Source organism: Macaca thibetana, chromosome 19 (genome assembly GCF_024542745.1).
Source record: "Macaca thibetana thibetana isolate TM-01 chromosome 19, ASM2454274v1, whole genome shotgun sequence".
Taxonomy (NCBI): Eukaryota; Metazoa; Chordata; class Mammalia; order Primates; family Cercopithecidae; genus Macaca; species Macaca thibetana.
The window spans coordinates 30,812,488-30,827,347 of record NC_065596.1 but is presented as its reverse complement, the minus strand read 5'-3'; the positions used below and the strand labels follow the sequence as shown (position 1 = coordinate 30,827,347).

Sequence of the window (14,860 nt, the reverse complement as noted above, 5' to 3'; positions counted from 1 at the left end):
GGGAGAAGGGGAGAGACCCAGGGCTTCAGAAAGGACCAGGACCGGAGTGAGGAAGTCGGCATCCCCCTCCCAGCACGAGGGCAGACCTGGAAGATCTCAAAGCCCGCGATGTCCAGGATGCCCAGGAAGGAGGCGCCTTGGCGGGGGCTGCGGTCCAAGGCCCGGTTGAGGCGCAGAACCAGCCAGCGGAAGAGGCGCTCATAGGTGGCCTTGGCCAGGGCCTCCAGCGCGAAGTCAGCCTGTGGGGCAGGGCTGGTGGTAAGGGCGCAGCCTGCACATCGGCAGACTGAAAGACGTCGGAGGTGGACCGGGGAAGGGCCCCCAGCTCATCCCCCTTAAGGTCGCCTCCCAGCTCCTTGATCAGAAATACCATCAAGAACGATGCCACGAACAACAGGCAGACATTCCTGAAGTCCGACTGTGCGTCAGGTACTATGTGACGGGCTCGGGTGTGTCAGCCCTTGAATCCTCCCCTCACCCCTCAAACCAGTTTCTACTGCACAGCGGTTAAGAGCGTGGACTCTGGAGCCGGACAACCTGGGTTTGAATCCCAGCTCTGCCATTTGGGGGCTGTGTGACCTCAGGCATGTGAATAAACCTCTCTGTGCCTCAGTTTTCTCCTCTGTAAAATGGGAACTAACAACAGTACCCCAGCTGAGCTTGAACCAGGGTCAGTGTGGCTCCCAAACTCCTCTTGTCCCCCACAGCATCTACTTCATCTGGGCACCTCACTGCCCAGCCTAGGGCCAGCAGAGGCCTCTGCCCAAAAGCTGGATTCCGAAACCCTCCCTGGCCTGTGGTCGCTCCACTCCACCCTCCCTGCCACCACCCTGGTGTGAGCTCCCATGATTGCCAAGACTCTGGCTGCAGCCTCCTTACGTCTCCCTGTCTCTACCTGCATCCCTGAACCCAATTCTCCATGCAGCAGCCAAGGGGATCTTTCTGTGAAAGACAAACTGAATTAAGCCACTCCCTGGCTTAAAACCTCACTGGCCTCCTATGTACTTTGAATAAAACTCACCTCCTTGCTGTGGCCCCTAAGACCTTGCATGATCTGCCCCTTGCTGATATTTCTGACTGTGGATTCACCCACCCTCTCTCCCTTCCTCTTTAGCCTCACTGACCTGACCTCCTTCAATTTTTTCTTTCTCTTTTTCTTTCTTTTTCTTTCTTTCTTTCTTTTCCTTCTTTCCTTCTTTTTCTTTCTTTCTCTCTTTCTCTCTCTCTCTTTCTTTCTTTTTCTTTCTTTCCTTTCTCTCTCTCTCTCTCTCCTTCCTTCCTTCCTCTCTCCCTCCCTCCCTCCCTTCCTTCCTTCCTTTTCTTTTTTTTTTTTTGACAGAGTCTCGCTCTGTCACCCAGGCTGGAGTGCAGTGGCATGATCTCAGCTCACTGCAACCTCTGCCTCCTAGGTTCAAGTGATTCTCGTGTCTCAGCCTCTCGAGTAGCTGGGACTACAGGCGTGTGCCACACGCCCAGCTAATTTTTGTATTTTAGTAGAGATGGAGTTTCACCATGTTGCCCAGGCTGGTCTTGAACTCAATCTGTCCCTGAGCTCAATCTGTCCTCTTTGGCCTCCCAAAGTGCTGGGATTACAGGCGTGAGCCACCACACCCGGCCTCACTGACCCGCTTAATGCTCCCAACTCCCCAAGCCTGCTCCACCCCCAGGGCCTTTACACTTGCGGTTCCGTCTGCCTCAAACCGTCTAGGTCTCACCTCGAATGTTATGTCCTTAGAGAGAACTTTCCTGACCAACCACACCTCCCCTTCATAGGTGCTCTCACCATCTAAAAGCATCCTGAGCTTTTGTTTTCTGTTTTTCTAGAATACCATGTTGCATTTATATCCTGTTTTTTCAAATTGTTAAATTTTTTAACTTTAATTTTTTTAGAGACAGTCTCACTCTGTCACCCAGGCTGGAGTGCAGTAGTGCAATCACGGCTCACTGCAGCGTCAAACTCCCGCGCTCAAGCAATCCTCCCACCTTGGCCTCCCACAGTGCTGGGATTACAGGCGTGAGCCACCACTCTCAGCCACATCCCGTTTAACTTTTATTATCCATTTCCTTACTATCACTTGAGGTCCCTGAGGGCCTGGTATTTGTCTTGACGACTGCTTTTATTCCTGGCACCTAGACCAGGATCGGTAACGGAGCGGGCACTCAGCAAAAGTCTGTTGCGTGGTGGGAAAAACGGCATACGCGGTTTAAAGACCCAGGGCCAGGGTGCCTGGCTCTTCCTGTGCCTGCCCACTGCCAGCCCTGCCTACCTGTTCCTTCGTCTGGGCTTTCTGCACGTAGTCTCGGCCAACTTTGATGCGAGGCGTGAGCAAGGCTCGGGAGAAATCCGTCACCCCCAGTCCCAAGAGGCGGCAGAGCTTCTGTGCAGCTGAGGGCGAGAGGCACCAAGATCCAATCAGCACCGGGAAGAGGCGCTTGCTGCCCAGCAAGGGAGAGGGCACCGTTCCCCACACTGCTGGGGGAGCAGAAGACGGGCCCTGCCTTTCCCAGGAGAGGCATTACGAGTCCCAAAAGTGTGTACGTTCTCTGCCCAGCTGTTCTCTTTCCAGGAACCAGAACTGGCAAAATAACCCGCACGTGAGCAAAGACCGCACCATGAGGATGTTCAGAGCAGTGTTGTTTATAATCGGAGAAAACCAGGAAACAACCTGAGGGCCCAAGAAGCGGGCGTTGGTTAGATGAGTCGGGCTTCGTCCATTTGAAAGAATATTCTGAATGTGTTTTTTGTTGTTGTTGTTGTTTTGTTTTGTTTTCGAGACAGAGTTTGGCCCTTATCACCCAGGCTGGAGTGCAGTGATGCAATCTCAGCTCACTACAACCTCCGCCTCCCTGGTTCAAGGGATTCTCCTGCCTCAGCTCCTGAGCAGCTGGGATTACAGGTGCCTGGCCCATTTGAAAGAATGTTCTGCAGTCACTAAAAGCTACACTGGAGGCGGGCACGGTGGCTCCTGCCTGTAATCCCAGGGAGGCCCTTTGGGAGGCCAAGGCAGGCAGATCACCTGAGGTCAGGAGTTTGAGACCAACCTGGCCAACATGGTGAAACCCCGTCTGTACTAAAAAAACAAAAATTAGCTTGACATGGTGGTGCATGCCTGTAATCCCAGATAATCGGAAGGCTGAGGCAGGGAGAATTGCTTCAACACGGGAGGTGGAGGCTACAGTGAGCTGAGATGGTGCCACTGCACTCCAGCCTGGGTGAGACTTCATCTAAAAGAGGAAGGATGGAAGGGAGGGAGGGAGGGAGGGAGGGAGGGAGGGAGGAAGGAAGGAAGGAAGGAAGGAAGGAAGGAAGGAAGGAAGGAAGGAAGGAAGGAAGGAAGGAAGGAAGGAAGGAAGGGAGAGAGGGAGGGAGGGAAAAAAGGAGGGAGGAAGGGAGGAAGGAAGGGAGGGAGGGGAGGGAATCCCAATACAGTTCTGTCTAAAAGGAAGGAAGGAAGGAAGGAAGGAGGGAGGGAAGGAGGGAGGGAGGGAACGGATCTCAGTAGAGTTCTTGTGAATAACCTGAAAATTATCTCCAAAGCATTCAGGGGGAAAAAAAGCAGGTTTCAAAACAGTTTGCAGGGTCTGACTCCAGTTTTGTAAAACAAATGAGTAAGTGCGTGTGCACGGCACACCTGCCGGGTGCCTGTGAACAGAGCCCCCAGCTGCCTCAGGTAATGCTGTTACCAGCAGCATCGTGGGGTAATGCCTCCTGTCCTCCTATCTTCTGTGCTGTGCAGCTTTTAGAAATGAGCCCGTCGGATTTCATAACCAGGACAGAAAGCTCTTGCTGTCTCCAGGGGAAGAGGGGGTGAAGCACGATTCCATCTCTGTGACAATCTATATCCACAGTGATACAGACACAGAACAAAGCCCAGAGAGACACATCCCAAAATGTGAGCAGCAATTATCTCTGGGGGCATGATTACGGGTAATTGTCTTTCTTTTTCTTCCTTTTTGTTTTTTTGGAGACAGATTCTTGCTCCGTTGCCCAGGCTAGAGTGCAATGGCATAATCTCGGCTCATGGCAACCTCCGCCTCCCGGGTTCAAGCAATTCTCCTGCCTCAGCCTCCCGAGTAGCTGGGAATACAGGCACTCGCCACCATTCCCAGTTAATTTTTGTATTTTTAATAGAGAAGGAGTTTTGCCATGTTGGCCAGGCTGGTCTCGAACTCACGGCCTCAAGTGATCCACCCGCCTTGGCCTCCCAAAGTGCTGGGATTACAGGTGATTATGGGTAATTTTCTCTCTTCCTTTCTACTTTTCTGTCATGCCGATTTTTCCCCTTCCAGCTTGTATTATTTTATAATAATAAACATAGCTATTTCTATTTTGGTTTAAAGTAGGGGATATTGACTATAATTCTGTTCTTGAAAGGCAAAAAGAAGTGTCTCTGCAGGGCGCAGAGGCTGGAGAAGCTATGCCAAATGCTAATGGTGGCTCCCTGTGGGGCGAGAGGGTCTGGGAGGATGGGCTCCTGCCGTTCCCCTCTGTCGTGCTGCGTGGTTCACTTTCACACTTTCAGAATCAGGAAAAGAGCGGTCGATGTTATTTTGGCAAAGACTCAGCAAAAAGCAGGAAATCGGCCAGGTACGGTGGCTCATGCCTGTAATCCCAGCACTTTGGGAGGCCGAGGCGGGCGGATCCCAAGGTCAGGAGATTGAGACCTTCCTGGCTAACATGGTGAAACCCCGTCTCTACTAAAAATACAAAAAGTTAGCCGGGCGTGGTGGAGGGCGCCTGTAGTCCCAGCTACTCGGGAGGCTGAGGCAGGAGAATGGGGTGAACCCGGGAGGCGGAGCTTGCAGTGAGCCGAGATCGCACCACTGCACTCCAGCCTGGGCGACAGAGCGAGACTCTGTCTCAAAAAAAAAAAAAAAAAAAAAAGGAAATCAGAGTGATCCTGGGATGGAGACAGGTGTGGCTGGAAGGGAGATGCTTTCTATGTGGGACAGGGGTGCAGGAGGGCTAGGCACCACCTGGGCGGGGGCTGGGGGTCGTGGGCAGGCAGGCCGGGGGCAGTACCTGTGTTGTCAGGCATGGTGGCTTGATCCGTGTTCCGTTCCCTCTTCAAGGCAATGTTGCCGAACTGCAGAACTGCTGAGACCATCCGCAGCATGGCTGGGGACACAAGGACAGAGGTCACGTGTGGCTCTGGACCCTGATGTTTGGTCTTAAAAAGCTTAAGGCAAATTATATCACCACCCCTCAGCTTAAAATCCACTTGTGGCCGGGCGCGGTGGCTCAAGCCTGTAATCCCAGCACTTTGGGAGGCCGAGACGGGCGGATCACGAGGTCAGGAGATCGAGACCATCCTGGCTAATATGGTGAAACCCCGTCTCTACTAAAAATACAAAAAACTAGCCGGGCGAGGTGGTGGGCGCCTGTAGTCCCAGCTACTCGGGAGGCTGAGGCAGGAGAATGGCGTAAACCCGGGAAGTGGAGCTTGCAGTGAGCTGAGATCCGGCCACTGCACTCCAGCCTGGGCGACAAAGCGAGACTCTGTCTCAAAAAAAAAAAAAAAAAAAAAAAAAAATCCACTTGTGGGCTCGGCATGATAGCTCGCACCTGTAATCCCAGCACTTTGGGAGGGCGAGGAGGGAGGATCGCTTGAGCCCAGGAGTTTGAGATCAGCCTGAGCAACACAGCAAGACTCCATCTCAAAAAAAAAAAAAAAAAAAAAAAAAGACTCCATCTTTGACACTGGGCAGGCCTTGAAATATGTAAACAGATCAGTGAATTCTGGTTTGAGTTTATTATATCTGAGGTTTGCCCTATCGCTATGATACTTAACCAGTGTCTGCTTACGTTGTGTATTTTGTGAAACAGTGCAAATAGAATTTAAAAGGACTTAGGGAAATGAACGAAGGTCTACAGTGATATGGAAAGACTTCTACCACAATGAGTGAAAACTAGCGGCTTACTGCTATCTATGTGCAAAAGGGTGGAAATATAAAGTATAGTCGATTCTTGTGACTTGCACTGGTTAGCATAGGTTAGCATAGGTTTATGAATGTAAATACTTATGCACAGCACACATACAGAAAGGGACACATACTATAGACGTCCAGCTCCAGGAACGTTTACAAAGCCAATGTGTCTGTGGAACCGGCCTCTCCAAAGCCCCCTTCCCTCACTGAACATGGATGAATGTCACAAACACACGGTCGAGTGAAAGAAGCCAGGTGAGAAAGTGCACACCATGTGATTCTATTTGTAACAAATCCAAGAAGAGGCAACACAACTCCATACTCAGAAGTTGGAATAATGGGCTGGGCGCGGTGGCTCATGCCTGTAATTCTAGCACTTTGGGATACCGAGGTGGACAGTCACGAGGTCAGGAGATCGAGATCACCCTGGCTAACACGGTGAAACCCTGTCTCTACTAAAAATACAAAAAAAAAAAAAAAAAAAATTAGCCGGGCGTGGTGGCAGGCACCTGTAGTCCCAGCTACTCAGGAGGCTGAGACAGAAGAATGGCATGAACCCAGGAGGCAGAGCTTGCAGTGAGCCAAGATAGCGCCACTGCACTCCAGTCTGGGCAACAGAGCGAGACTCTGTCTCATAAAAGAAAAAAAAAAAAAAGAAGAAGAAGTCAGAATAATGGTTACCTTGAGGGGGTACTGGTGGTGGGAAGGGACATGGGGGGCTCCCGGGTGCTGGATATATAGAGTGTTCCCTCCCAAAACTCCCCCAAGCTGGATGCCAAGGGCTTGTGCTCATTTTATTGGTGTATATACTGTACTTCAACACAAAGGTGGCTTAGAAAAAGGTGTGTGTGAGTGGGGGTGGGAGGTTGGCATTTCTTCTGGAATACTCTTGCCAAAAACGTGTAACTAGAATGTAATCGCAGGGAAACAAACCCAAATAGAGACGGAACAACCAGTCTGTAATCTTCCAAAGTGTCAAAACCATGAATGATAAAGAAAGACTCAGGAAGAGTTCCAGACTGAAGGAGAGTAAAGAGATGTGGGCCGGGCACAGTGGCTCATGCCTGTAATCCCAGAACTTTGGGAGGCCGAGGCGGGCAGATCACAAGGTCAGGAGATCGAGACCATCCTGGCTAACACAGTGAAACCCTGTCTGTACTAAAAATACAAAAAATTAGCCGGGCGTGGTGACGGGCGCCTTTAGTCCCAGCTACTCGGGAGGCTGAGGCAGGAGAATGGCGTGAACCCAGGAGGCGGAGCTTGCAGTGAGCCAAGATTGCGCCACTGCACTCCAGCCTGGGCAACAGAGCGAGACTCCGTCTAAAAAAAAAAAAAAAAAAAGAGATGTGATGACGAGGAAAAAAAGAGAGCAAGAGGGCTGGGCACAGCGGCTCAAGCCTACAATCCCAGCATTTTGGGAGGCTGAGGCGGGTGGATCACCTGAGGTCAGGAGTTCGAGACCAACCTGGTCAACATGGAGAAACTGCGTCTCTATGAAAAATACAAAATTAGCCGGGCGTGGTGGCGTGCACCTGTAACCCCAGCTACTCAGGAGCCTGAGGCAGGAGAATCACTTGAACCCAGGAGACAGAGGTTGCTGTAAGCCGAGATCAGGCCACTGCACTCCAGCCTGGGGAACAAGAGCGAAACTCTATCATGCGCAAGAGAGAATTTTTTTTTTTTTTTTTTGGAGCTGTGGGACAACTGGTGTAAGGTCTGTGGACTGGATAATGGTACTGTGCTGAAGTCGATTTCCTGGTGACACTGCGGGTCTGTGGTTGTGTAAAAGAATGTTCTTAGGAAATACATACTGATGTTTTCAGAGGGGGTGGCAGGATGAATAACAGCCCCCAACAATACCCATAACCTAATCCCTGGGACTTGTGAATGTGATCTTCCATGGCAAAAGGGACTTTGCAGATATGATTAAATGAAGGATCCTAGGCCGGGCGCAGTGGCTCACACCTGTAATCCCCACACTTTAAATGGCCAAGGCGAGTGGATCACTTGAGGTCAGGAGTTCAAGACCAGCCTGGCCAACATGGTGAAACCCCGTCTCTACCAAAAATACAAAATATAAGCTGGGTGTGGTGGCGAGCGCCTGTAACCCCAGCTACTCGGGAGGCTGAAATGGGAGATTTGCTTGAATCTGGGAGGCAGAGGCTGGAGTAAGCTGAGATTACAACACCACACTCTGCTCCAGCCTGGGCAACAGAGCTAGACTCCATCTCAAAAAACAAAAAAACCCATAAATAAAGAAGGACACATCCTCACAGACCCACAGCACATCTGGCCCAGCGAACTTAATGATCATTCCTTAACATCAGCTTAGACCCCGTCCAGACCTGGCTTCCCTCAATGGCCTTTAAAATGGCCTCCTGGCCGGGCGCGGTGGCTCAAGCCTGTAATCCCAGCACTTTGGGAGGCCGAGACGGGCGGATCACGACGTTGGGAGATCGACACCATCCTGGTTAACAAGGTGAAACCCCGTCTCTACTAAAAATACAAAAAACTAGCCGGGCGAGGTGGCGGGCGCCTGTAGTCCCAGCTACTCTGGAGACTGAGGCAGGAGAATGGCGGGAACCCGGGAGGCGGAGCTTGCAATGAGCTGAGATCCGGCCACTGCACTCCAGCCTGGGAGACAGAGCGAGACTCTGTCTCAAAAAAAAAACAAATAAAATGGCCTCCTGCAGTTGGCTTACGAAGCTGTGTTTGTGCCAGGCCCCGGGGTGCCTCTGATGCCCTGAGGACTTGGCAGTCAGCTCTTGTTGCTGACATCAGACTCGCCCATCACTAGCAAGCCCGGCCTGCGGACGCCTCATGTGAGAGGCCGGCACGCCTCCCTGTGCCCCAGGCTACCTGCTGAACCTCTCAGCATGGCATTTATGGTGCCAAGGGCTGGCAGCTGGAGATGTGAAGTGGGGAAGGAGATGGATGGACACCCTGCATTGATTGGCCCCAAATGCTTTCTGCCTTGGGCTCCCTGTGGGTGACACTGAGGTGTCCGCCTCTCTCTCTGGATCATGGGCTGGCTTTGGGGTCAGATGTGGATGCCACCACGGCTCTGCCTCCTCCTCCTGAATTGGGGTGAGTCCCAATTCAGGGTCAGGGAGGGTCTGGGAGGTGACAGGACACCCCACCTCCCTGACCCTCTGTCTCTTGTCAAAAGAAGAGTCTGTGAAAAGGTTACCAACTCCACCCTTTGTAAGCAAAACACAGAAAGCAACTGTAATGAGAGCTCATTCATCCGCCACATCAGTAAACACAAAAAAGCTTCCAGCCATGGTTGCTGCGTGCAGGTGGATACACAGGTGCTCCCCATATATGGCTGGAGGAACTGGAAACTAGCGCCACCCTGTGGATGGCGACGAAGTAGATTCTCTGCAATTTAAAAAATGCTCATGGCCGGGCACGGTGGCTCACGCTTGTAATCCCAGCACTTTGGGAGGCCAAGGCGAGTGGATCACAAGGTCAGGAGATCGAGACCATTCTGGCTAACACGGTGAAACCCCGTCTCTACTAAAAATACAAAAAAATTAGCCGGGCGTGGTGGCGGGCGCCTTGTAGTCCCAGCTACTCGGGAGGCTGAGGCAGGAGAATGGCTTGAACCCGGGAGGCGGAGCTTGCAGTGAGCCGAGATCGCGGCACTGCACTCCAGCCTGGGCAACAGAGTGAGACTCCGTCTCAAAAAACAAAACAAAACAAAAATGTCCAGAATAGGCAAGTCCATAGAGACAGAAAGCAGAGGAGTGGTTGCCAGGGGCTGCGGACAGGGCCTGGCAGGATAGCTAAGGGGCGTGTGTTATCTTCTTGGGCTACTGAAAGTGTTCTAAAAGTGACTGTATGATAGATGCACAACTCTGTGAATATACAAAATTCTATGGAATTGCACAGTTTAAATAGGTGAATGGTGTGACATGTGAATTATATCTAAAGCTGTTCGATTCTTTTTTTTATGCTGAACACAAACAAGAATCACAAATCTCTTTGGACACGGCATTTCATTTCTTTTCTTTTCTTTTTTTTTTTTTTTTTCTGTTTTTGAGACAGAGTCTTGCCACCACACCCATCTAATTTTTGTGTTTTTAGTAGAAACGGGGTTTCACCATGTTGGTCAGGCTTGTCTCGAACTTCTGACCTCGTGATCCGCCTGCCTCGGCCTCCCAAAGTGCTGGGATTACAGGTGTGAGCCACCACGCCCAGCCGGCATTTCATTTCTAAGAATTGTACCTAGAGGTCTGTTTCCACATGAGCACAAGAACCTACTTACAAGGATATTCACAGTCACTTGTTTGTTTGTTTTGGGCCCAGAATCTCACTTTGTCGCCCAGGCTGGAGTGCAGGGGCGTGATCTCAGCTCACTGCAGCCTCCACCTCCTGGGCTCAAGCGATCCTCCCACCTCAGCCCCCCAAGTAGCTGGGAGTAAAGGCGCCCACCACCACGCCCAGGTAATTTTTTGTGTTTTTTGTAAAGACGGGGTTTCATCATGTTACCCAGCCTGGTCTCAAACTCCTGAGCTCAAGCAAGCTGCCTGCTTTGGCCTCTGAAAGTACTGGGATTACAGGCACGAGCCACTGCGCTGCCTTAGCATTTTTTTAAAAATTATTCCAATAGTAATGGAACGGAAACAACCTAAGGCTCTATCTGAAAGGGACTGGTTGAAAGAATCAGTTTTATTTAAACAATAAAACCTCACGCAGCTGCAAAAAGGAGTGAGCTCCATCTGTACATTTTGAACCAAAACTATGACCAAAATATACCAGTCAGTAGGAAAGGGCAGTGGGTGGGTGGAGGGGGAGGGTGGTCCAGAGCATCCTTCCATGGGTGAGTAATTTGTGTCTTTGTTTTGGGGTTTTTTGAGATGGGGTCTCATTCTATCACCAGCCTGGAGTACATGGTGCAATCATAGCTCACTGTAGCCTCCTACTCCTGTACTTAATCCTCTCATCTCAGCCTCCCAAGCAGCTAGGACTATAGGTGTGCACCACCACACCTGGTTATTTTTTTTTTTTTTTTAAATTTTTAGTTGAGACAGGGTCTCACCATATTGCTCAGGCTGGTCTCAAACTCCAGGCCTCAAGAGATTCTCCCACCTCGGCTTCCCGAAGTGTTGGGATTACAGGAGTGAGCCTGTAATTTAACTCCAGCACTGCCTGGCCCAGACTAAACTAGGCCAGAGTGCTGGGCCAGGGTCCAGGGGGGTCTCCAGTGGAAGGGTAGGGAGCCAGCTGGAGCAACCAACATGCAGGAACTTTTTTTTTTTTGGATGGAGTCTCACTCTGCTCCAATCTGGAGCGCAGTGGTGAGATCTTGGCTCACTGCAACCTCTGCCTCCCAGGTTCAAGTGATTCTCTAGCCTCAGCCTCCCGAGTAACTGGGACTACAGGTGCACACCACCATGTCTGGCTAATTTTTGTATTTTTAGTAGAGACAGGGTTTCTCCATGTTGGCCAGGCTGGTCTCGAACTCCTGACCTCAGGTGATCTGCCCGCATTGGCCTCCCAAACTGTTGGGATTACAGGCATGTGCCACTGAGCCTGGTCGGAACTTTTGAACCAACAGAGAAATCGCTTCACGTTTTTTTTTTTTATCACCACAGTGATGTTGACAGCTGAACATCAGTTGTGGGGCTAGAGAACGCCTCCTCTTAAAGAAAAATAATATGTGTCTTTTCTTATATTCCTAAAATATTTCTGGAAGGAGACACAAGAAGCTTAACAGTGGGGAACTAGGGCCAGGGAAGAGCGGGAAGGCTTGGTTTTGTCGGTACGACCTTTAGCCACATTCAGGTTATGTCACTACATGCATAGGTTGCTGCAAAGTTTTTATTTCTGAATTCCAAAAATCAGAGCTGCTGCCTGCACCCGCCACACAGCAGGGCAGCTGCCAGGAGGGTCACATGAGCTCATGGTGACAAGAGGCCAGGCAGGACCTAAGAGGACAGGCTGGGAGGCCCAGGTCCCCATTGCAGTCACAGTCTGAATTTGTGTGCCAGCTGCCCAGCTGCGGAGTCATGCAGGCCGGGGAATTATGCAACCATGGTTGGGAAATGCAGCGGGGTGGGGGTGGGAGAGGCCCGAGACCCTGTGTCAATAGGCCACAAGAGGCCCGGCTGTTTGCAGCCTGGGTAGACAGCCAAGCTAAGCTCCATTTCCAGCCCTTCCAATCCGGCCCTGGAGCCAACAATAGCTCCTGGGGCCTCCCACAGCGCCAGAGGCCAGAGGCCAATTAGACCCAGAGGCAGCCCCGGCTCAGCCCCGGAAACACCTAAAGGGTTTTCTTTGGAGGGCTTGGTTAAAAGAATCATAGTTTGTGCAAACAATGAAACATTATGCAGCCTCTGAAAAGGCGGAGGTCCACCTATGTACTTGTTATGGACTGAATCATGTCAACACCACCCCCACCTAAAAAGGTATGTTGAGGATCCAAACCCCAGGACCTCAGAAGGTGACATTATTGGAAACAGGGTCATTACGGATGTAATGAGTAAAGATAAAGTCATACCGGAGTGGGGTAGGAGGCTAGGTGTGGCGGCTCATGCCTGTAATCCCAGCACTTTGGGAGGTCGAGGCGGGGGGATCACTTGAGGTCAGCAGTTCAAGACCAGCCTGGCCAACTTAGTGAAACCCCATCTCTATTAAAGGTACAAAAAAATTAGCTAGGTGTGGTGGCGTATGCCTGTAATCCCAGCTACTTAGGGGGCTGAGGCAGGAGAATTGCTTGAACCCGGGAGGTGGAGGTTGCAGTGAGCTGAGATTGCGCCATTGCACTCCAGCCTGGGCGACAGAGTGAGATTCCATCTCAAAAAAAACAAAAAGGTTGCGGGGGCAGGGGAAGTGGGGATTTTGGACACAGATGCACACACAGGGAGCTGCCATATGAACACAAAAGCAGAGATCGGGTGATGTGACTATGAACCAAGGAACGCCAAAGATTGCCAGAAAACTACCAGGAGCCCGGGGAGAGGCCTGGAGCCGATTCTCCCAAGACCAACCACCCTTGCTAACACGATGATCGGGGGAGAGGCCTGGAGCCGATTCTCCCAGAACGAACCACCCTTGCTAACACGATGATCCCGGGCGTCTGGCCTCCAGGACCACAAGACGATCAATTTCTGTTATTTTAGGCACTTGGTTTGTGGTACTTTGTTAACCTAAGCAAACTAATGCAGCACTGAAACAGAGCTGCTGTCAAAACATGCTGTTTGGCAAAAAAAAGTGGGGGCACAGGCTGGGCACAGCAGCTCATGCCTGGAATCCCAGCACTTTGAGAGACCGAGGAGGGTGGATCACCTGAGGTCAGGAGTTTGAGACCAGCCTGGCCAACATGGTGAAATCCCATCTCTACTGAAAATAGAAAAATTATCCAGGCATGGTGGCGGGCGCCTGTAATCCCAGCTACTCGGGGGGCTGAGGCAGGAAAATTACTTGAACACAGAAGGCGGAGGTTGCAGTGGGCTGAGATCGTGCCACTGCACTCCAGCCTGGGCGACAGAGTGAGACTCCATCTCAAAAGAAGAAAAAAGGGGTTGGGCACAGCACCCTGACACGGGGGTGATGAGCTGAGCACTTAACACCAAACAACCAGTGCCGCGCAGCCTGGGCCAACCTTGCAGCCCTGGGCCAGCATCCTGGGCTTTCCCTAGACCCTCAGCAGCCTCCTTCTGGTCTCAGCACCACCCACTCCAGCGTGTCCCTCACATGGCCCCCGAGGGGTCTTCTTGCTCCCAGAGCTGACTTTGTCCAGCCCCTGCTCCCAGCCCTCCCACAGCTCCCCAGCACCCCAGGATAAAGTCCCAACCTCCTAGGCTGGTGTGTGAGACTCCCCACCCCTCTGCAGCCCCACCACCAGAAGTGTCAGTTCCTCAAATATGCCACCCCTTTCCTGCCTCAGGGCCTTTGCACAGGCTGTTCCCTCGGCCAGGAACGCTCTTCCCCCGCATCTCCAGTGCTCATTCCCTCACTTCCTCAGGACTTCACTCAAACATCCCCATCTCAGTCCACCCTCCCGTGAGCTCCTGCTTAAAGCTGTGTCCCTCCCTCCCCAGTCCCCTGGTTATCTTTCTCCATGGCACTCATGGTCTTTTTTTTTTTTTTTTAGACAGAGTCTCACTCTGTCGCCCAGGCTGGAGTGCAGTGGTGCAATCTCAGCTCACTGCAACCTCCGCCTCCTAGGTTCATGCGATTCTCCTGCCTAAGCCTCCTGAGTAGCTGGGATTACAGGTGCCCACCACCACGCCTGGCTAACTTTTTTGTATTTTCAGTAGAAACGGTGTTTCACCATGTTGGCCAGGCTGGTCTCGAACTCCTGACCTCAAATGATCCATCCGCCTCGGACTCCCAAAGTGCTGGGATTACAGGCGTGAGCCACCGCGCCCAGCTGCACTCATAGTCTACTAACAGGCCATGTGATTCCTTACTGACTTGGTTGGGGGCTCTCATTTTGTCAGCTTCCCCAAGGCAGCGATGTCTGTGAGTCTCATGTCCTGCTCTGGCCCTAGTGTCTGCACCGAGTAGGTGCTCAATAAACACTTCAGCAAAGAGATCAGGGCATGAATGGCCAGGTCCCCGGCTCTCCGTGGGTGCCCCCCCAACCCTGGCCTCCATGGGGCTCACTCACAGATGATTTCCTCGTGGGTGAATCCCAGGACCCGCAGCGACTCCAGCGTCTCCTGGAAGAGTTCCCGCTCCTGGCCGGGAGAGGAGGATGGCCCGTTGGTCAGGAACCGGTACTGGGAGCAGGGCTCGAGGAGGAGGTCAGCTGCAGGGGCAATGAGTGGGGTCAACGTCAAGGGTGGGCTGTGGAGTCGGACTCATCCTGGATTCATCGGTGGCAATCCAGGACATGCCACATCCTCTCTGTCAAGCAGGTGGAGGCCTTTACTCACAAGTGTGGTGCGAAGGGTCAGGGGTGGAGTGGGCGTTTAGCACC

At 51.9% G+C, this 14,860-nt stretch overlaps 1 protein-coding gene across 5 annotated transcripts in view; it reads right to left on the bottom strand.

The window, feature by feature from the left end:
* The window catches only part of MYH14 (myosin heavy chain 14), a 105,824-nt gene that overhangs the window by 63,301 nt on the left and 27,663 nt on the right, over nt 1-14,860 (bottom strand). For all 5 annotated transcript variants that reach the window (XM_050771435.1, XM_050771438.1, XM_050771439.1 and 2 more), the window contains 4 exons: nt 14,549-14,689; nt 5,024-5,119; nt 2,268-2,386; nt 87-239 (listed from right to left, as the gene is read on the bottom strand). In XM_050771435.1, coding sequence (XP_050627392.1) covers nt 87-239; nt 2,268-2,386; nt 5,024-5,119; nt 14,549-14,689 — 509 coding nt within the window. The remainder of the gene's footprint in view (nt 1-86; nt 240-2,267; nt 2,387-5,023; nt 5,120-14,548; nt 14,690-14,860) is intronic.